The sequence below is a fragment of the Fistularia commersonii genome, chromosome 2 (genome assembly GCF_037954325.1).
Source record: "Fistularia commersonii isolate RoL2024-O1a breed Wild chromosome 2, RoL_Fcom_v1.0, whole genome shotgun sequence".
Classification (NCBI taxonomy): domain Eukaryota; kingdom Metazoa; phylum Chordata; class Actinopteri; order Syngnathiformes; family Fistulariidae; genus Fistularia; species Fistularia commersonii.
This window is the reverse complement of record NC_141285.1, coordinates 12,916,662-12,938,493: the sequence shown is the minus strand read 5'-3', so window position 1 is coordinate 12,938,493 and position 21,832 is coordinate 12,916,662. Positions and strand designations below refer to the sequence as shown.

The window sequence follows — 21,832 nt, the reverse complement described above, 5'->3', positions numbered from 1 at the left end:
TATAAATGTGGATTGGCAATGCACACAATGTACCAGTGTTCCGCAGGATCCTGAGGAGCCACGCTTTTATGACTTAGTTGGAAAAAGCTGAGTCTGCACAAAATACTTTTGTTTATCTTAGATAACAAACACAAACTCATATGCATATATATACATATGTTTATATGTTTTTTTTTTCTTAGGCTACTCATCTTGGACAAAATTTATAAAACTACAAGGTAAAATCACAGAAATTTTAGTTGTGATCACATAACACATGACTGTTCATTACAAGCAATGACGATTGATTTTTCAACTTCATCTTCACTGTCAATATATAGTGTGGCAAACATTCAGCATCTATTCAATTTTGATGAATGAACTCAAAGTGGAAAAATAGTCAAACTGATATACAGTGATGGTGAGCCAAGTAAAAGCTGAACATGACCTTTTTAACTACGAACATACCAAGGTTCTTACCAATCTACCAGCATGAGTAACATGGAGAAGCATTGTCTGTGCCTCTCTATATACCGCAAAGTTGGACTTTTTTATATGTAACAACTAAAGTTATCTGTTTCCTTATATGTCTTTCATTTTTAATAAATTTTGAAAATTTTTTAATTTGCCTTTTACTACTAAGTGTGGCAGTTGATGAAACTATAAAAAAATGTCACTTAAAATTCTTCTGACATCATGAGATATTAAGTAACTGGCAGACACTTGTGTCCAGAACTTCAGGAAAAGCACTTAACCATTGCGGTGCAGCTTATGCTAAGCAGGCACACACACACACACACACACACACACACACACACACACACACACACACACACACACACACACACACACACACACACACACACACACACACACACACACACACACACACACACACCAGAGCATTGTGGAAAATGCAATACTGTTTTCTAAGTACTCAGTCATCCAGAGACACCGATATTGGTCTGTTCAATCAAGGAAATCAATGCATTAAAGGAGAAAAATAAGCTCTGGAGAAGCAGGTTAACCTCTTGAAGAACAGAGGTGCTGAGGTGAAGTATTTGCCAGGCAAGAAACTGTCCTAATCTGGCAGAAATGAAGAAGCTAGCACCCCTTATAAATGCTGAATATCATAAACTGATTAGTAGGTTTGGATAAAAATGACCGTCATCACAGATTTCAATGGGTCGCTGTTTGTATAACAATGTTTTAAATCATAGCTATGCAGCGCAGGTCTGGTCTCATGGAATTTGTTTCCAGCGGGATTTAAGAGCACCAGAGCAAAAATATGTCTGGAAACATTGGCAACAACAGGAACTCAACATAATTTCATTTTCTTAGCCCTGTTGAAAGTCACAATGTGTCATTTGAGGCACAGAGAACACTTGATTCTGTCTTAGCAAAAAAAGCTTGGTGATGTTTTTATCTATTACTCAACTCCATTGGTGGAGACCATGATAAATTTTTGAAAATGGCAATAAGAAATTGGAATTTTGTTTATACAGTGTGCGTTTACTTGTTTCAAACCCACCTGGCCACTACAGTAAATAGGCCAGGATTGGCCACATATTTTTAATTCTGGATAATCGTCATTAATCGGGGCAGAGACTGAATAGATCCTTAGAGTCACGTGAAACTGACGTGACAGTTCAATCTGATAGCCTTGCTATTCAAATCACATCAATGTAGGCCTGAATCACAGGACATGAATAGGAACATAAACATGAACATGTATATGAATCATTTTTATGCATGTCACTGTTTGGTCACTGGTAGGTTCCACAGATCTTCATAGCAGGTAAAACTGGATGTAATGTAGTCAATGACGGAAGTTCATCTCATTGAAAATTATGTACGCATCTCAATTGACGTGTTAAAAGGTCTGCAAGCACTCTTACCTGAATCGCTGTCTGGGTGTTTGCCTCTCTGGACTCTTGCACAGGTGGCCAATGTAGTAGAGGGGGAAGAAGAGGCAATTCCACGTGGTAGCAAACCAAGTAAGTGTGAATGGGGCATCAAATTGCTTAAAGGTCAGCTTAGCTAGCTGAGTGGAGCCAGCCCAGGACGAGCACACGCACATCACCATGGCGACCCCCCACAGAGCCTTCCGCACCTGGACAGTTGTTACTTTGATGCAGCAGTGGAGTCTGCGTCTGTTGGTGCCCGATTCTCCTCCTGCAGCACTTGCAGCCGACGGTGTGTCTGTTGTACCCACCACACTATCTCTTGTGCGGTCTTCTCCTAAAAGGGTTAACAATATTTGATTGACGGAGTTACTTTTATATCTAAATTGATGTATCAAACGTCACACATACGCACACACACACACACACACATATACATAAACACATACAGGACTGTTTCAGAAAATTAGAATATTGTGGTAAAGTTCATTATCTTCTGTAATGCAATTACAAAAACAAAAATGTCATACATTCTGGATTCATTACAAATCAACTGAAATATTGTAAGCCTTTTATTATTTTAATATTGCTGATTATGGCTTACATCTTAAGAAAACTCAAAAATTTTACCTCAAAATATTAGATTATCATGAAAAAGTAATTTTTGTTTTTTTAATTGCATTACAGACGATAAAGAACTTTATCACAGCATTCTAATTTTCTGAGACAGTCCTGTGTATTGTATATTTTATGTATATTTATTTATTTATATAATTCGAATAACATTAATCTACGCTTATACATTAATTTTTAATAGTGCAAACAAAAACACCCAGATATTGCGGTTAAACTCTCATGGTTGGAACTGGATAAAAATTTTACGATGCATCACTTTTAGCCTGGTCCTAGCCAATCTGTCACTCAAGTCGAGACTGGCCATCAGTGACAGGTCTTACATCCCCTGGGATTAAAATAACATTGACAGCAGGCAAAGTCCTGGATTTGCAAAGCAACAATGATAACAATGTTTTTGATAGTGGCACCAATAGTTCTGCATTATAATGGAAACCTAATGTCCCTAATGGTATAATAATGATAAAACAATACACAAATTCAATTGCAAATCTGGACACTGGAAAAATTGTTTTAACTCTACTGAGGTAGCTTACAATTTTGAATGATATAGCACTCCCAGCTGAAACATACATGTACTCATTCTGTAGTTTTTCTTTTTTTTCAATTTTTACTATTTATTTTATTTACAGTGTGACTTGAGGTCACCAATGTCCTGCCATCGAAGTCTTATGGGTAAAAATAGCTACATTCACACTCTAATCATATTTGAAGGTAATCAATCAGACATCTGACTCAAAAATATGGTGATTGAGTTTGACATGCTGCAGCTGATCAGAGAGCATGAGGGAGAACCTGCTCCCCAAAATCCAAAGCAACCTTTTTTACACCCCAGAACATCACATGTGATGTGCATGTTTGTTTGTAACAGTAGACCATATAACATCATTAAATATTTTAGTGATGATTTAGGACCAAATAACCTCCATCCTCCTTACTCAGTGAAATCAAACAAAATCTTGCAAGTATATGTTCTGTGCCATTTGCACTCTGTGGCTCATTACTGGTGATTATGTTCCATTAAAAAAACAGCTAGTTTTTAGGACCTCTTAAGAATAACTGCAGTAGTTATATGTAGTACACCTTGAATTATTTCTCTGTGACACCACTTTCAACCAGAAGGCAAAAATACATAAACTCAGAATTAGCCAGAGAATTACGGGCCAACCTCAGCTTGTAATTTCATCAAGACTGTGACATGAGGGATCTCTCAATTGTCATTGCAGTGGTAATGATGTACTGTCGGGAGGGTCAGACTGTGCGCTGCTAAACGCATTCGAATTTTCAAAATGCCAACATGCAATTTAAATAACAGAAGATTAATTGAGCAAAAATACGTAAAAGCTTTGATCTTGATTTCAAAATCAATTTATTAATATTATGTTCATTTGATATGATAACAAATTGCTTTTGCTAGTTCCAAAACACTGAACTCTGACCTGACATATGTGCCACTAATGCTAGTGATGATACATAGAGAACCAACCATGTCATCTTGCTAGAGCTGCTCCTGACCTTGGCAGGTGGGCTCATCATATCACAGATTAACTTTCCTGATGACTGCAAATGCCTTGGATTCACTTGTGTATTGGTTGAAGCCACAAGAGATTTACATTCTGTTTATGTGTTGTGAACAGAGAGAAAGACAGAGTGTGTGATGCAACCAAGATGAAATTAGATATTGTTTTTAGAATCGTGATTAATAATGTCGGCAACAAAAGCACATCACATCTCATCTGCCTTGAGGCAGCAATGAATGATATTTCAAGATCATTCTTACTGAAATGATGAATCAGCAAAGACCAAAATGAGGTACATGCAGACTGATGTCTATCACAGTCTTCTGCACAAGGGTGAGAATTAGGTTTCTCTATTCTGAGCTCCCAGCCTCTTTGTCTTACTCTGAAGGTCATCTGAACCGGCTTTTGTCGTTCCCGGGCCTCCAGCCCACATCCCGTAGCCCTGGCCACTGCATCAATACTGCAGCACTGTTTAATCTTCCAAATGCTGTTATGGGCCAAGCCAATCAGCCCCCAGAGTGGTCGTGGGGCTGTGCTCAGCACTTCAAGATCTGGCACATGTCAATACGCTATGTGTCACGACAACATTAATGATATTCAAATACAAAGCCAGCACACTTAAGAGAAGCTGTTACTATTGTTCTCAGAACACAATACTAATTTTTTCTCTCTGATTAAATAACTGACAGTCATTTTAAACTACTGCAAGGCAAGGATGAAACATTAAGAGAAAGGACCTTTTGTCAATTAGCTTGCCGGTGAATAATGTTACAGTAATAACCTTGACTATCAGTCATCAGTGTCAGTGACAGAGAGCTGGGTCAATGGGGCAGCTGAAAAGGAGAGGCTCCACCCCTAATGAATTTGAAAGCATTGTTACCATAAAGCCAAGATTCCAGAAAGTGACTCCTTCCATAATGACTGTCTTCAACTGAAACGGCCTCATCTTATCCCTTTCTAATCAAGGACCGACTGTCAAGGTCATCTGGCAACACCAAGATGTCTGCATTGCAATGGGTGATGCTTTGTTTACATTTATATGATAGAGACTCAGTTAATTTTATGCAGTCAAAGAGAAGAATAAATATACTTATGTCAGCAAACACACACACACACAGACACACACAGACACACAGACACTGACACACACACACACAGACACTGACACACACACACACACACACACACACACACACACACGCACACACACACGCATGCACGCCAGTTGTCCAGCTCAAGTTTTCTTTCTTGAGGACAAAATGATTTTGAAGTAACAACAGCAATTTGGCTTCCACTTACCACGTCTGTTTCCATGTAGCATATGACAGCTCAAAACGAAGACATACTCTTTACTCGTACAATGGAAAAAAACACCCATACATTTTTGTAACTGGATAAAAAATATGCTGAATCTTGATTCACTTATTAATCCACTATTTGGGTAACATATTCATATTTTGACAATATTCTTTTTAAAAGGTATTAGGTAATCAAAAAATGAAAAAGAAGTAATAAAATGTATTAGAATAAAAAAAAAACAATGTTTGCCAATATATAATTAATTGGCTAATAAGCATTGCAATTACTGTACTTTTTATTTTTGACACTTGAAGGAAGTCTGTCATATCATGCTCTATCAAAACCTCGGGCATAATTGCTTTGTAGAAGTTGTTTTTGATTGATACAGCAAAATGTTATAAAGGTCGTTGTTATGAAAATTATCATTAGAATAATTCAAATAATGATTTACCCATTTATTTAGTATATACAGCAGAAAGGTTTTCCTTTCTTTTGATTTTTATGCTCATTCTCCCCCAAGCAGTGAACCCACATGCTCGCCCATGATGTCATCTGTGAAATTGCTGGAGACAGGAAGAAAGTGTTTGGTATCTTCAGGGGACTAGCTCTGAATGCACTCTGACAGCTCTTCCTCTTGTCATCTCTGAAAATGGGTTCATCCAAACCCCTCAGCCGAAATAAGGTAAATTTTTGAAATTCAAAATACAGTTGATATAAAGCCCAGACACAGAAAACAAAATATATATTGCATTATGCCCTGCAATGTTTAAATCATAAAATAAATTTGTCGTTTTCTAATGAACGGGCCTGCAAAATTTTGCAAGTAATTGTATATCTTCAAAAATAAGTTCTTGACCAATCAGTCTTTTACATATCATGCAGTTGGTGCTTTTATCTTATTGTATGTCTAATTCTAACTGTGACATGGTTCAGTCAGAGTGCTAAGTTACCTAGTCATAAAATAGCCGGTTTCCCAGTTTCTCTTCCATCTCAGTCTAAGCTTCACCTGCTTCACAGCTCTGCTCTCCTCCCTCCCCCTGCAGTCTCTGCAGTGCAGATCTCTCCTGCCGATAGCTGCAAATCCCAAATGTGCCAGCAGAGCCCTGCCTGACTGCCTCCTCTACCATTCCACTCACTGAAACAGGGCATGATAAGCTACATGCCTTGCCACCAAGTCCCTCTTTCCCTGAAAAGGCCACCGCCCACGACTGGCCTCACTCTTATCCTGCAGCATTGCTCGCCCCAGGGCAGGACACAGGTCCTTTGAGCAGAGTGCTGCTTTGCCTTGGTAGATTGGCCTAAACTTCAATTAAGAGGGTGAACAAGTGGGGGGAGAGGTTTATCTGTTTTTTTTTTCTGAGTGTTGGTGACACCTCTGTGGGAGTAAGAGTACATTGCCTTGCCCTGCCTCAGCGATTAAAGAGGATAAACAGATCAATCACTGATGCACGCCTGAGAAGGACTCTTCTTCTTGTCTTACCTTGTCTGGGGCTTCTGATTAATATGAATTGACTCGAGAAACTCACTCATGCAGTCTCTCCCTATAATAACTTACATGGAGTGGAATGATAGACAGGAAATAAAGAAAATCAGAAAGAAATAAAGAATTGAACACACGAGGATCTTTTCAATATTAGAATTTACAAAACAAGTAAATTCCAAATTAAATTAAACTTTCCAAATACTGAAAAAAAGAAAAGAAAAAAGTTTCTTGAATTTATCAGCGGAAGGACAACAAGACAGTAGACGGACACATCGAGAGAGACAGGAGTCGCTGTCTTCAATATCCTGACCTCCAACAGACCGTGTGTGAAGCTTGACTGTGACAACTTGGTCAGCTGATGCTGTACATCAGAGGCCCTGAACTCACCATGACAGACTTCGCTTGATAACACAACATAACAGACTATCGAAAAACACACCTTGCAGCTTCAGCTGACTGATATGGACTGATAGGTAGAACCTCATGGGCTGAGAGGACAAAGCCCAAGAGGGTAGACAAGGGTAAAACTGTCACTGATCTGACTCACTTTAATTCCTTGTTTCTCCTTCAACCACAAAGGACTATAAAGCATTTTCCTCATAGAAGAATTTGTTTGTCACAGGCATGACTAGCCCAGCTGCCTCAACAGATGCTCATGATACTGATCAATGTTGCAGAACCTTGGTGAGCCACTGATTAGTGAAATAAAACACCTCACATAACTGTACTTTGTACCCTATGCTCATAGCTCAACACTAGCAGCTGCTAACGCTCCCCTCGACCTTTCTTGTCTTGAAGCAAAATAAAAAGAAGACACCAAAGTCTTGTGTTCAAGTGCTTATTGTTCAGATTTTTTTTGCTAACTTTTAGGAAAATCCCTTCATATTTGAGGTCATCTCTTGCATATTTACAAGCATTTTATGTCAAGTGTTGATAATATGATTTTTTTAAATACATTTAATTTCTTGTCATTTGACAACTCAGTGGTGAAACACAGGAAAAGGGATTAACAAATTGCCATAAAGACTTAACTAAAAATAAATGAAAGATTCTTCAAAATAAATCAGTCATGCAGCAAATTAATTTCTTGACAATTGTGAGAAATTCACAGCTCTTTATATTGCATAGCACATACCTAAAAAGAAGCTATTTTGTCTTCTTTCATTTTTAATGATATGTTGAAATTATTTCATTGCTAGCCCCTCCCCCATCTTCATTCTGAGTTTGAACCCCTAACAACTCACTTTCTAACATTGGATGCACCAAGACAGACTTCCAGTTTTACTGGTGTCCCAGCAATTCCATGACAAATCAATATTTAAAGAATTGCAGGTAGCCACTGTTAGGAATACGGTGAAGGCAGCCACCTCAGATTGGCACTATAAGCATCTGTGGTGTTCTTCCATGTCTGCACTCGCTGGCCACTGATAAATGGAGAGACTGACCTGACTAGATCAGACTTAGATAAAGCTATTATATTATTTCACATTTCCTCTTCTGAACCTAACCATGACAAATCTCAACCATATGCATGAATATGTTTTAAATTGGAGGAGAATAACTATATGGCCAGTCATCTTAACAGATTAAGTGAAACTAAGCACATGCGTGCTGAGTCCAAATCAAAGCAAAAATAAATAAATGTATGCTTTGCGGTGGTTTGGTGAAGTTCTGGATCGGAAGGAGGAGCATCAGTACTTTTGTAAAGACCAAGGGGCAGTTCAGGGTTTTAAAGCTGTCTTCACTTATAACTGAAAACAATCTGTGAACTGCTTCATACTGATCACTACTAAGGTTAACATACAGAGTATAAGACATCAAAGATACATTCATAGCATATTCGGCATTTTTTCTCACCAGAAAAGTCTTAAAATTCTAGTCTGTCAACAGAAACTCAGAGTGATATATTTCAACCCTTCAGTAAGTACACTACAGCTGCCCTATTTGGTAAACTGCATACGATGTAGATTTGAAAAGGATAATAGGCCTTTCTGCAAGGAAAGCTTTGGAATCGTGTCCAATTTAAAAAGTAAAGCTTCTTCTTTACACACTTTTGCTCCAGGATGAAACACTGCCACACTGTACAGATAACACACCAATGAGAAATAGGTTTGTCCTTGTGGGGAAATTGGATTGCAGCACCATCACAATGCACTTCCTCACCATATCATAAGTCACCAAAACACACATACCCATACATTTACCAACAGGTTTACTCTGCAGCTTGCAGAAAAGGGACAAACTGCTAGCCCATTTATTGAGATTATTTTTTTTAATTGTATAATGGTTTGTGGAACAATTACATTTTTTTGATTAATGCAGTAAATATCTGTGCCAGGCACCCTCAGATGTCAATTAAATACCAAAATATATCAAATCACCTACTCAGTTATATATTCTATCCAAAGTTAATACTGCACATTTTTAAACCTAAAAAAATAAAATTGAGCTCTCTCATTCTTTTTTCAGTTCATATATCTACAATTATAAAATTGGAGTATCATAAAAAAGAAGGTTCAATCATCTACCTTGAAAGTGTCCATCGACTGAAATAATAACAGAAAAAAATCAAACCATTCTAACCCAAAGGAGAAATTCCCAACAGATTGCCATTGTTTAGCCCAACTGATGCACATCAGGCATGCACAACTCAGTCTCACTATTGTTCTGCAATTGTGTTATTCCAGAGTAGAAGAACATTTACATTTAAATCAGATGAATATAAATGTACTGACAAGATTGAATTCATTCCATTTGCAAGTGAAAATGGGGTGACCATCATGCCGCTTCTGTGTTTTACATCAGTGATGTAAAAAAAAATGCAGTACTTGAATATCTTAGGTTGTGCTCAAGCTGCCACATAACTGTGTACTAAGAACAGGGCAGAAGGACTGTTAAGAGACAACTTTTAACTTTTTACTGGTAATCTAACACAGCATGTGAGAGTTACAATGCTGTAAAATGTACAGCAATGTAACTCTCACTTGCCTATTGTTTTCCAATTGAATGTCTTCATTTTTTATGTCTGTATTTTTGCATCCTCCCTCCCTGGAGAACACTTTTACAGAGCAGTAATTGATTTGTTATATATCAGTTAATCATCCGGGCATGTTTACAAAGAGATGTACAATCGGATGATGGATAACATTGGAGATGATGGTATATGACACCCTGGGGAGGGAACCACCTGACCAGCCCCCCGAGGGACACTGAGTCCCTTTCATAACATGTTGGTTTAGGTTTCCAGGTTTAAATGACTGGCTTTATGAGATGTAGGAGATTGACGTGACTCTTACTTGTGGCACGATAACAAAACAGAAATTACCACTAGATATCATTGCCAGGAAGTGACTGTCACCAATGGTTGGTTGGTTTAATCCGTCACAAGAACAGAGAGGGGAAAAGGTAAATACAGTCCAATTTATTTTAGCTGCAAAATAATTAAAAAAAAACAAAAAACACATTAAAAGACAATTGAATGAACTGCCTGGGGATAATCTGTGGTGTAGCTAGAAAATTGATTGATTGAACTGATATACTGTATATAGTATCCTGGATAATATTGGACATTCAAAAACATATATCCAGACATCGATCCATGTCTGGCAACAACCCTGTTTCTTTTTATTTGAAGATTTGCCCCAAATAATTTACTTTTTTGCCAAATCTATGAATGCTGTGAATAAACCTTAAAAAATGAGACAAAATATAATAAAATATCTAAAACTAAGAAAACACTTACTTGGAAACTATTAAGCAATTACTTAAGAAATCAAAAGAAATTGAAAATTACCATAACTAACACAAATATGCAAGTGGACCTAAAAAAAAGAGGATGTAGACTACTTGTCAGGATAGTGGGGAGACGCACCATCACATAATGGTTTTGTGTGAGACACATAAAGCTATTTTGTAACACAGCAGTATCAACAATGGAAGTTCTAAATATCACGGCATTATTTTCCATATGTCTGTTTAAGTTGTTTCTGTTTCAGTTCCCTTAGTGATTCCTAGCTCAATACATCCTGTAGAAACTGACAATCACTACACTGAAACTGAAATTCATCCAATCCAGTGTTAGTTGGGAGACTCTACGCTCTTCCAATACTCAAAAACAGCAATTTTTTACACTTCTGAAAAAAAATTGGCACAATTTGTCACAATAGCACATCAGCCTTTTTCGTTTCCATTGCCAGAGAGATTTTCAGAGCAGCAAATTTTAAAGGGACATGGAGAATGAAAATGTTGAGAATGTTGCATAAACAGCAGGGTCTCTGAAAAAGTGTTGATTTTCTGTTCCCCCATGTGAGTCTTCAAAGCAGCTGATGAGATGGGGGGCCGAAAACGTACATCATAAACCCCTAAATCTTGACTGCGTTCAACAATTTACAATACAAACTGATACCTGAGCCTACTAATTTTGAAAGTCTTCTACTATTTTCAGCCTTGTCATAACCGTGCTGCTTGTTAGGATTCTATTTCAGCTGGTAAAAATAGCAGAGCTGCCACTTCAGTCACGCTCATGAAAAAAAGGCCATGAAAGAGCTCAAAATCACAGTTAATCCAGCAGCAATGTCTTAAAGTTTACCCCCCCATTTAAATATGAGCAACGGAGTTTTAAACAACCACACGAGCTCGAAAGTGAATATAAAAGGTACCTTTGGTGCCCGTGAACGGTTGAATGGAATGCTTTAACAGCTGGTTTGCCATTAATTATGAATTATAGAGTATTGTCTAGTATTCTCAAATTAATGTCTCACATTGGTGCAAACAATAACTCTAGAGCCAAAGCATTAACTTCTTTGAATAATCTCATGTTTGGGATAAACTTTCTCAAAGTGTCTTATCGGCAGTAAACTTCAGCAAACGGTGTTATGAAGTATGAAGCATTTAAAACAAAAAAAAAAATAAATTCACCCATCGACTGGTGTCATTCCTTGTTTTCCTTTTCTTTCTCCAAAGAAAGGATTGGGATTACTTTGGATGCTGAGTTCTTTTAGTAATATCAGAAGCTAATACCACTGTGATTTGAATTCTATTCTTTATTTATGTGGAACATCAAGACATTCCTGCTCGATCTGTGCTGCAAGGAAGATTATAAAAATGGAAAATGTTGCCTCTTTGTGAGCCACAAAGCTGAGGAAGGAGGAGGCACCTTCAGCAGCCAAGGAAAGCTATCAAAGTACTTGTTGTGACCATGAGATGATGCAGCGCAGCATAAGTACATCACAAGAAATTAGTTGTGCCTTTTCCTCATGTATGTTCCCTGATTTTAGTCCATGGAGAGGGGTAAAAGAGGCTGAAAATTCACGGGGACTATATTTATCACTAGGTTCATGTCCTGGCTTCCCCGATATGAAGCTTTGTCATTTTCACTGGCCCCTGACAGTCAAGAGGGTGGAGACTGTGAGGGGAATCCCTGCAGCAATAACAATTTCAGAGCATTCCCGGGAGACCAATGCTTATAGAGTAATCTTCATTTTTTTACTCTATCCCTCAATATATGGAGGGATTCATATCCCAGGCTTCATTATTTTTTTTGCATTTCCGATTATGTCAAAAATATTTCCCTGAGTCCAAATTGATCCCATTAATAGCAAATTTTATGCAGATACGACGGGCCGCCGCATGATCATACATTACATATTTTAAAAAGTTTATCTTTTAAAAAAAAAAGCCACAGGGTTAAGGGAAGAGTGAGGGAATATCTTGATCCAGGACATCCAGATTTGGCATACGACCCGACGCACAGAGCAGCGTCCCCCGGGGAATCGACGTGAACTCCCTACCTTCCACTTTGGTGAGGGTGAGCACCGGGCTGTTGCAGGCGGACAACGGGGCGACCCTGGCGGAGTGTTTCTTCATGGTGACGAGCTCGGATGGGCTGAGCTCTGAGCCGCTTCGACTACATCCCTGAAGCTGGTTGGATTCGGACCCTAGAGCTCTCGATGGGACCCTCGCCGGTTGGAGAGTCGCGGTCGCGCACTTTGTCCCCTCGCGTCCATGCGACTCCCCTTTGATGGTTTTCTTCTTCCTCCGTCGGATTCCCACCCCCTCCTCCTCCTCCTCCTCCTCCTCGTCCTCCTCCTCCTTCTCCTCCTCCCCTCCCCATCCTCCTCCTCCGCCGCCGCCTCCGCCACTTGCCTTCCCTCCCTAAATCTGCGCGTATCCAATGCGCCGTCCTGGCCGCACTCTTCTCACGTACAGTTTGCTGCAATTCACTGGCGCCCCCTCCCCGCCCCGACGTCCCCCTACCCACCTCTCCCCACGCCCCGCGTCACGATGCTCCACATCCCCTATGGGACGGTGGTGTGGGGGCATTCACTGGAGTTTCCCCTCGAATTGGATGATTATAATTAACTCATAGTTCTTCTGTTAGTGGAACACGTGGGATGTCCGCAACGAAAGCTCAGTTTATAACTCCGATTTGTGAGGGGAGCCCACGGAATTTCTGTCTCATTGCAATCGTTCAACATGCCCATGATGATTCCTTCTGGCTCAGAGGATGAGAAGCTTATGGGTTTTGCACATCTTTTTTGAAACGGGTCTTTTTTCCAGATTATGCAGATTTAGTTTTCTTGTAGATGTGCAGGAAATTTCATGTGGCTATTATTGTGCATGTGTGGGGAGTCTGCATTTTAAAACATGGATACACAACTTTTTTCTTGTCACATGGTAAAATGAATTTCATTGTACTTATGTGTATCTACAATTATCATTTAGTTTGCCAATCTTCATTTTCATTTATTATCATTATTGCTGTTACCATCAATGATTGCTATAAGCCTTAGATTCATTTACCTTTAATGTCTGTCCAGGTTTGAGCCTGTTTGTAACTATTTCTATTTATTTTAAAATATAAAACACAGTATTGGGAGAAAAACTGATATACTTCACTTAAAATGGGGTGCATAGAATAAGTCGTCCTGTTTCAACTTGTTTAAAATATCTTGCAGTTCTTTAAAGACTTGTCTGTTGTGCATCTCAACTAATTACAGAAACATGAAGTGAGAGCATCACATCGATATTAATAACAATTCAGTACACAAAGTGGTAGCGGCAGGTCGTTCAAAAATGTGCTTGACGCCGCTTCCTCACCCGCCATGCAGCTTTACTAGGTTATCCCACATGTTACACTTTCTGCTGTCACTAGCACATATTGTACTGCTCTGAATTGATTGGAAAATAGCTCTACTGTCCCTGTGACCCTGCATTTATGTCTTTAAATACATACATATCCACATCTGCAGGGGCTCTGCACTAGTGTGCAAAAGCTGCTGAGTGTGAGCAGGCCTAAAGCTAGCTGCACTGAATAATTCACTGTTTTGACTCTATGCTCACACTCAAGCTAGAATCCCCTGCCCCGGCAAACTAGGACAAGTAGCTTTAAAAAAACACTTTCTGCCCAGATCCTCACTGACATCCCTCAGAAACCACTGTATCTTTCACTGTTTTGCATTGCTTCCCTCCTCCTCCTGCGTGGCCTCGAAAGTTGTGGATGTAGTGAAACAGTCAGACAGTAGTTAGTTAATTGATGAGGAGAGAAACTCAAAGTTAAGTTAACCAAAGGACCTTGGATGTAAAATGAAATTTTAAGTTCTTCTATGTGTCATTATTGTGTGACATTGTGAGCTAAGAAACATCTATGTATTTGTGCTGTCCAGCTACCAGCTTCTATGACTCTCATGCCAGTTGGTCAAGGCCCGGGGTAAACAACGATAGCCATTAGTGTGGTACAAGTGGAAATTGTGCTACTGTGGGTCAAAGAAGGAGAGGAGAAAGACGTGTTCGGAAGCAGAGAGAGAAGAGTAGGACATGATGTGGACATGATGCAGTGAGGGAAAGTGGACATACTGTGTTGAGACTAAGTGGAATGTTGTTAGTGGCTACATCCCACAAGTGGGATGTGAGTTAGAGGAGAAGGAGACTTTCTGGAGTGAGTTAGATGAACTTCCATGGACATGTTGGTGCAGGCAACAGAGGTGATGAAGACGTGATGGGCAGGTTTGGTATCAAGGATAGGAACACAGAGGGACAGATGGTGGTAAACTTTGCAAGCAGGATGGAAATGGCTGTAGTGAATACTTTTTTACAAAAAAGGCAGGAACATAGCATACTTCTAAGAGTGGAGGTAGGCGCACGCAGGTAGACTACATCTTGTATAGAAGATTTGAAGGTGTTAGGTGACTGCAAAGTAGTGGTAGGTGAGAGTATAGCCAGATAGCATGGGATTGTGGTTTGTAGGATGACTGGTGACAAGAAAAATAAAGAGGACATGGGCAGAGCAGAGGACAAATGGGCGGAAGCTGAAAAGGGATGAGTGCTGTATGGTTTTCAGGAAGAAGATGAGAAAAGCTCTGCATGGTCAGGGAGAGCTTCAAGATGACTGGACAACTACAGCTAATGTGATCTGGTAAAAAGGTAAGAGAGTACTAGGTGTGTCAACTGGAAGGAAAGAAGATAAGAAGAGAAAGTGGTTAACAAAAACAAAGTGGGATCCTGAACGGGCTGAGGAGAACAGACAGGAGTACAGGGAGATGCAGCGCAAGGCAAAGATAGAGGTAGCAAAGGGAAAGGGACATACAAGGACTTGTATACTCGGTTGGATAGTAAGAAGGGATAGAATGATTTATAAAGGTTGGGAAAAGAGTGATAGAGATGGAAATAATGTAAAGCAGGGTTTGGTGATTAAGAATAAAGAGGGAAATGTATTGACAGATGCTAGAAGAATGATGGGAAGATAGAACGGGTACTTTGAAGAGCTAATGAATGACCACAATGAAAGACAGTGAAAGGTAGGAGATGTGACTATTGTGGACAACAAAGTAACGGATATTAGTAAAAGTGAAGTGGGGAGGGCTCTGAAGAAAATGAAGAATGGGAAAGCAGTTGATCCTAATGAGTGAGAGTGAGAAGATGCCTGTGGAATGGAGTGTGAGCGTGCCGATTTTTAAGAAAAAGGGGGATGTGCAGGACTGCAGTAACTATTAAGAGAGAAAGTTGATGAGCCATACAATGAAGTTATGGGAAAAAGAGCCAAAGTCTGCATTTGTGAACAGGAATACGGTTCTATGCCTAAAAAGAGTACAACAGATGCAGAGTTTGCTTTCAGTTAGTTGAGAAGTACAGAGAAGGTCAGAGGGAGCTGCATTGTGTCTTTGTAGACCTAGAAAAAGGGTACGACAGGGTGCTGAGAGAGTAGGAACACTGGTATTGTATGTCGAGGTCTGGAGTGGCAGAGAAGTATGTTAGACTGGGGCAGGCCTGTATGCAAGATGTTTGACAGTGGTGAGGTGTGCTGTAGGTGTGACAGAAGTTCAAGGTGGAGGTGTGACAGCTCTGATCCTCTTCTTGTTTGCAGTGGTGATGGACAGGCTGACAGATGAAGTTAGACAGGAATCTCAATAGACCATGATGTTTGCAGATGACATTGGGATCTATAGTGAGGGCAGGGAACAGGTTTAGGAAAATCTAGAGAGGAGGCGGTATGCTCTGGGGAGGAGAGGAATGAAAGTTAGTTGCAACAAAACAGAATATATGCGTGTGAATGAGAGGGACCCAAGTGTTATAATGAGGCTACAGGGAGTGGAGATCAAGACATTGGAGGATTTCAGGTACTTTCGGTCAACAGTCAAGAGCAATGGAGAGAGAGGAAAAAAGGTGAAGAAACAGGATTAGGCAGGTTGGAACAGATGGAGAAAAGTGTCAGGCGTACTGTGCGATAGAAGAATATCAGCCAGGATGAAGGAAAGGTGTACAAGACAGTTGTGAGACAAGTGGTACTGTGATTTGGAGACAGTGGCATTGAAGAAAAGACAGGAAGCAGAGCTGGTGGTGGGAGAGGAGAATATGTTGAGGCTCCCTTCGGGAGTGATGAGAATGGACAGGATTAGGAATGAGTCTATTAGAGGGAGGCACATTTTAGATGTTTTTGAGAGAAGGTCAGAGAAGCCAGACTTGATGGTTCAATCATCTACAGAGGAGTGATAGTGAATACATTGGTAGATGGATGCTGGAATTGGATCTGCAAGGCAGGAGGTCTAAAGGAAGACCAAAGAAAATATTTATGAGCATAGTGAAAAAGGACATGAAGGTAGTTGGTGTGAGAGAAGAGGATGGAGATGGTTGATTTGCTATGGCGACCCCTTAGGGGAAAAGCTAAAAGAAAAAGAAGATTGTGAATAAGAAAATTTCTGTGTATATGTCTGACTCCCCTTTGTGCTGTCCAGCTGCAAGCTTTCTTTAGGCACTAATCTTACCACTTTTCAGTGGCTCCGTATGTGAAGAGTGAAGTGATAGAGCATGCTATTATTGATAGCAGTACAAGGAGGTGAAAATAGGGGAGTGGGGTAAGTTCATTAAAAGATCCCAGTGAATGACTCATAGTCTTTTATCTGTGGATACGGAGGAGGATCAAACTCTTCCCTGCTCTGCAATGTCACATGACAACTCTCTCGCCAGCACATATTCACACACTGAATATGAATAGTGAGGAACACTTTGGGTCTGATGCAGGTTAAAGAAAGTATTTAATTTTTACTCCTATTAACAAGTAGTTAAAAATGCCCCCACATTATTTCATATGCTCTACTGCCATCATGTAATACAGTATTACAAGATTCCAGCTCTATTCCATATAGGCTGTGACCTGTAAGTAGCTTACAGTAGCTGATTGGGCTCTTCTCATAAAAACGTTCAAGACTGACCAGGAGAACATAAAAAACACTGAAATTCAAACACTCAAGCCTCATTAGGAGAGGTATCATATCATATGTGGCCATATGTGTGTGAAAGAAATTGCATCCTGGCCTATCATATAAGACCAATTCCATGATGATCTCTGGTAAGTGAAACATGCACTCATTTGGATGAAAACGACAGCAGAGAAAAAACTACTTTTTTTTCCTTGAAGAAGTATCCTCTGTCATTCGAAAAGCTTCTTCAGGTCAACATTTACACAACAGCGAAAACTACAAAACACCCAAAGAGAAACATTACTAATGTCAATGAGTAGACACAAGTCAATGTTTCTCCCACCTTCCTACCTCCCACCTTTCTCCTTTTTTTAATTTCTACAGGAAGGAAAGACTAGCTGGCCATCACTCACACACACTCTTATTAAAAGTAAATCTAGTTCAACCAAAAACCTCTCCACTTCTATTTTCCTTAACTATTACTCAGTTCTCACCCAGTCCAGGCGATCTTGATGTCATTTCTTCAGTTGGGGAGAATTGTTGTGCCCCTTGGGTGAGGCATTATGTCTGTTCTTTAACTAATTTATAAATTGAAACTATGTGACGGTCTCTCGCTCTTGTTATAAGGGAATATAGCTCCGCCAGCAGTGCATATCCCTTAACTATTTGCTTCTGGAAAAATCTTGCTAGATTGTTCAGCATTAGACTGTCTTTCTTTGAAATGAATCAGAAACATAATTGGTAAATTGGCAGCTTGATTTGTCAACAGTCATCTTCTTCTAATGAAAGCAATATATAGGATACCTGCATGCTTCCCTTGAAAGTAATGCACAAAGTAAATGACAAATCCTTCAGTAACATATAGACTAGACTGAGGGATTAGACAGGAGATGTATTTTGATGTCAGGTGTAGTCACTCTTAGCTGTCTGCTTAGGAAGCATTTAAATGCCAGTTGTGAACAAGGCCTAAGATTCGGACCCCTACTCCACCTGCATTTGCTCGAGAGAAAGTTGTTCAGGAAATGTTCTCTCTTCCACATAGTCATGAGATATAGGCATCCACTTATTGATATTACATTCACAACTTAAATATAATTTCACCCATTTTCAGGTTGATTGAAGTTGACAAATGAGAAATAAGTGACAATGAGTACAAAAGTTATATGGTAGATTTAATATAAAGAACCAGTTTGTTAGGTGCTGTCACAAGTCTTCTCTGCTAGCCTTCTATAATTTGAAATCTCTGTTGTTCTTAATACTTAAAGTCCACTTAAAACTTCAAAACTTGATATCTCTATCTTACTTCATAAACAGAAAATGATTGCTTTGATTTTATTTTGGAGCTGAACAGTGCTTAATGGTAAAGGACAAGTGAATGCATCACTGCTCATTGGACAAATAGTTAGGCTGGTCTTCCATTTTACCTTGAATCTGTAATGGGATTTCAACTTTGATTGCTAGTGTAATCTGCCAACAAATTAAAATGAGTTTCAACAGAACACTCTAGGCTTGTGATATATGAGCACTAACTTAGAAGGCAGTTACTATCATGAGCTTTTGGCTCAAGTCTTTTTGAGCCTGGCTACGATAACAGCGCTAAGGCAACATTATTAAGGATAATGTTAGGAATCCTCAATCTACATCATGTATTATGAAATTTGAGAGACATGATAGTGTGGTGATTTCTCCATTATTCACTTATAGTAAATTATAGTATATGGGATGTCTCATCAAAGGAAGACATGTTTGACAAACCAACAACACAATCTATCTTCTTTTCCCCTGGTAAAGTACCTGCTTCTCTTCTTCTTCTTCTCTTTTCAGCTTTTCCCTTCAGGGGTCACCACAGCAAATCAACCTTCTCCATCTAACCCTATTCTCTGTATCCTCCTCTCTCACACCAACTACCTTCATATCCTCTCTCACTACGTCCATAAATCGTTTCTTTGGTCTTCCTGTAGACCTCCTACCTGGCAGCTCCAGCCTCTGTCTACCAATATATTCACTATCCCTCCACTGTAAATGACTGAACCATCTCAGTCTGGCTTCTCTGGCCTCTCCAAAACATCTTACACGAGCCATCCCTCTGATAGACTCATTCCTGATCCTATCCATCCTAGTCACTCCCAAAGAGATCCTTAGCATCTTCATCTCTGCGACCTCTAGCTCTGCCTCCTGTCTGTTGGTATTGAACTGCAACATTTGAACTGTTGGTTAAGTACCAGCTTTTCGGATTCTTAAATTGTGATTGTGTACCTTATCAGCTTTTGCAATATCAATAAAGAAATGAATCTATGCAAACGAGGAGGAAATCCCCTGACACCTATGAATAATAATGGTACTGTGATAAATATTAAATTGCCAATATTGAAAGCATTCCAATCTGTTTAAAGATTTGAGTTTCAAACTGTTTATTGTCATGTGCACAGTATGGAATTGTGTTTCCCTGTACAATGAAGTTCTTACTTTGCCGTCCGCAGGGCAACAAGATAAGTAAAGAAAAAGAAAGTCCAGTTTGTTATTTATTTAATATTTCAGTTTTCTAAGTCAGTACAATCTATTCTTCCACTATTCTACTGCAATTCAACTCTCAGCTGTACATGAAAAATTATTGATATGAATGTTAAGGTGCTATTACATAACTGAAGACAACGGACACCTAATAACAACTCCAAGGGTACTGGAAAGTTTGAAGGGGAGGTGGCGTAGGTGAATCAAGTCCTACACAAGAGCTTGTTCCAAGCATCAGAAAGGTCAAGTGAAATTAACTTTCCCTCTTTCAATATCTCCTCAGAGCAGTCACAGTTCATCTGTGGAGGCAAGTGGCTGTCAAGGTACTGCAACCAACAGCAGTTTATTGGATTAATGGCATGAGTGGGCTCCTCAGAGGATTTGAAGGGAGTGCAGTTGCCAAAACACTTTTCAAATCCTTGTGTGTTACAGAAGAACATGGTGCGTCATACTGTCAGCATTTTCCAACATGTGATTGAAGAGTCATAGTGCCTATGGTTTTTGACTGATGCTTCAAATATATCAATTACTAACCACACAAATGAAAAACAAAGGATAGGAGAAAGAATGTATTTGCTTCCCTATTGGTGTATTCGGCAAAACAGGACACTTAAAAATCTACTCAGACACTTGTTGTGTATGATGTGCTTGTCTACCCCACTGATCTCGATTTTTGATGGCAATGGCAAGAGAAAAAAGTCACATTCGCACAGAGGGAATATCTAATTCAAGGATGACCAATATTTTAACAGTGTATAAGTTATATCTGTTTTCTGCTGTAAAGGAAACACATCAGTTGAAAAATGCTTGAAATTTGTTTAATCAATGGAAATGGATAAATGAGTCACAATAATTTTTCCATAAATTGATGAATAAGTTAGTGATGTCCACCATGAGAATGGTAAATGTCGACTGCTCGATTTCATACTTAAGGCATCTGGTGTCTGTTGTTCTGTGGTAATTGAAGAGGGGTTTTGGCTCAATTAATTTAATTCATCACCTTCATCACATTTGACTATGGGAGTAATAACTCACAACATCTTCTGGGAATCCGCTGTTCCTCAAACCTTGCTGCAGAGATTATTTATGTTAGATTTATTTAGTTAAACAGAGGTTTCAGAATTATTCTTAGTAATGAATCATTTTGCATTTGTTGATTTGCTGTGTGTTTTTGTGAATCTATGTTAAATCCTTTCTCCAATACAAGCATAAAAATACTTTGACATTCTGGCCCTGGTGACCATTCCAAACTGCTAAATCCTATCCAGGTACTAATACACATAGGATTAGGTAGCATTGAGGTGGTAGGGCTTAGTTGGCCTATTGCAAGCATGTGCAGCTTTGATACTGGATCACACTTGAGGATGGTGGTGGCTCTGAATCATCAGCTGCCAAGGAACAACCTGCGGGGTATCTTGGCGTGGACTGAAAATTCCACTGAGTTGCCAAACAAAAGGCTTTGAGAAAAAAAAAAGCTTTTTCACCTCACTTTTATGAACAATTGCCAAGCAAACCTCTATCACTTGCCAAACATTCCCAATCACTTTGACAGATTGGCCTGAGGTAACAACCCTTGAGAAGAAAACATTCATGTAAAAAAGGGCTGACTGCACACTTACATCCCTTGATGGAATTGGTCACATTTAATCCAAAATTGCTCAGGTTATATTTCAGTATCAGACAAGCAGCTCCACATAATGGGGTGGCTAAACCATTTTGCACAGCTAGAATATTACTTAAAATTTAAGCCTTACATTGTAACCTTTATAGTGATACCTTTTTTAACTCCTCTGTGACCATTTTTTATGA

The 21,832-nt window shown here is 39.4% G+C and overlaps 1 protein-coding gene across 2 annotated transcripts in view; it reads right to left on the bottom strand.

Annotated features, from left to right (window-relative positions):
- The window catches only part of slc35f3b (solute carrier family 35 member F3b), a 45,785-nt gene that overhangs the window by 7,814 nt on the left and 16,139 nt on the right, over positions 1 to 21,832 (bottom strand). The window contains exons 1-2 of one of the 2 annotated variants that reach the window (XM_086168125.1): positions 12,608 to 12,841; positions 1,878 to 2,220 (exon numbers count right to left, since the gene is read on the bottom strand). In XM_086168125.1, the coding sequence (XP_086024251.1) occupies positions 1,878 to 2,220; positions 12,608 to 12,683 (419 nt within the window). In that variant the 5' untranslated portion in view covers positions 12,684 to 12,841. Of the gene's footprint in view, positions 1 to 1,877; positions 2,221 to 12,607; positions 12,842 to 21,832 lie in introns of those variants that run through there. The other variant, XM_086168118.1, reaches the window with a different exon arrangement.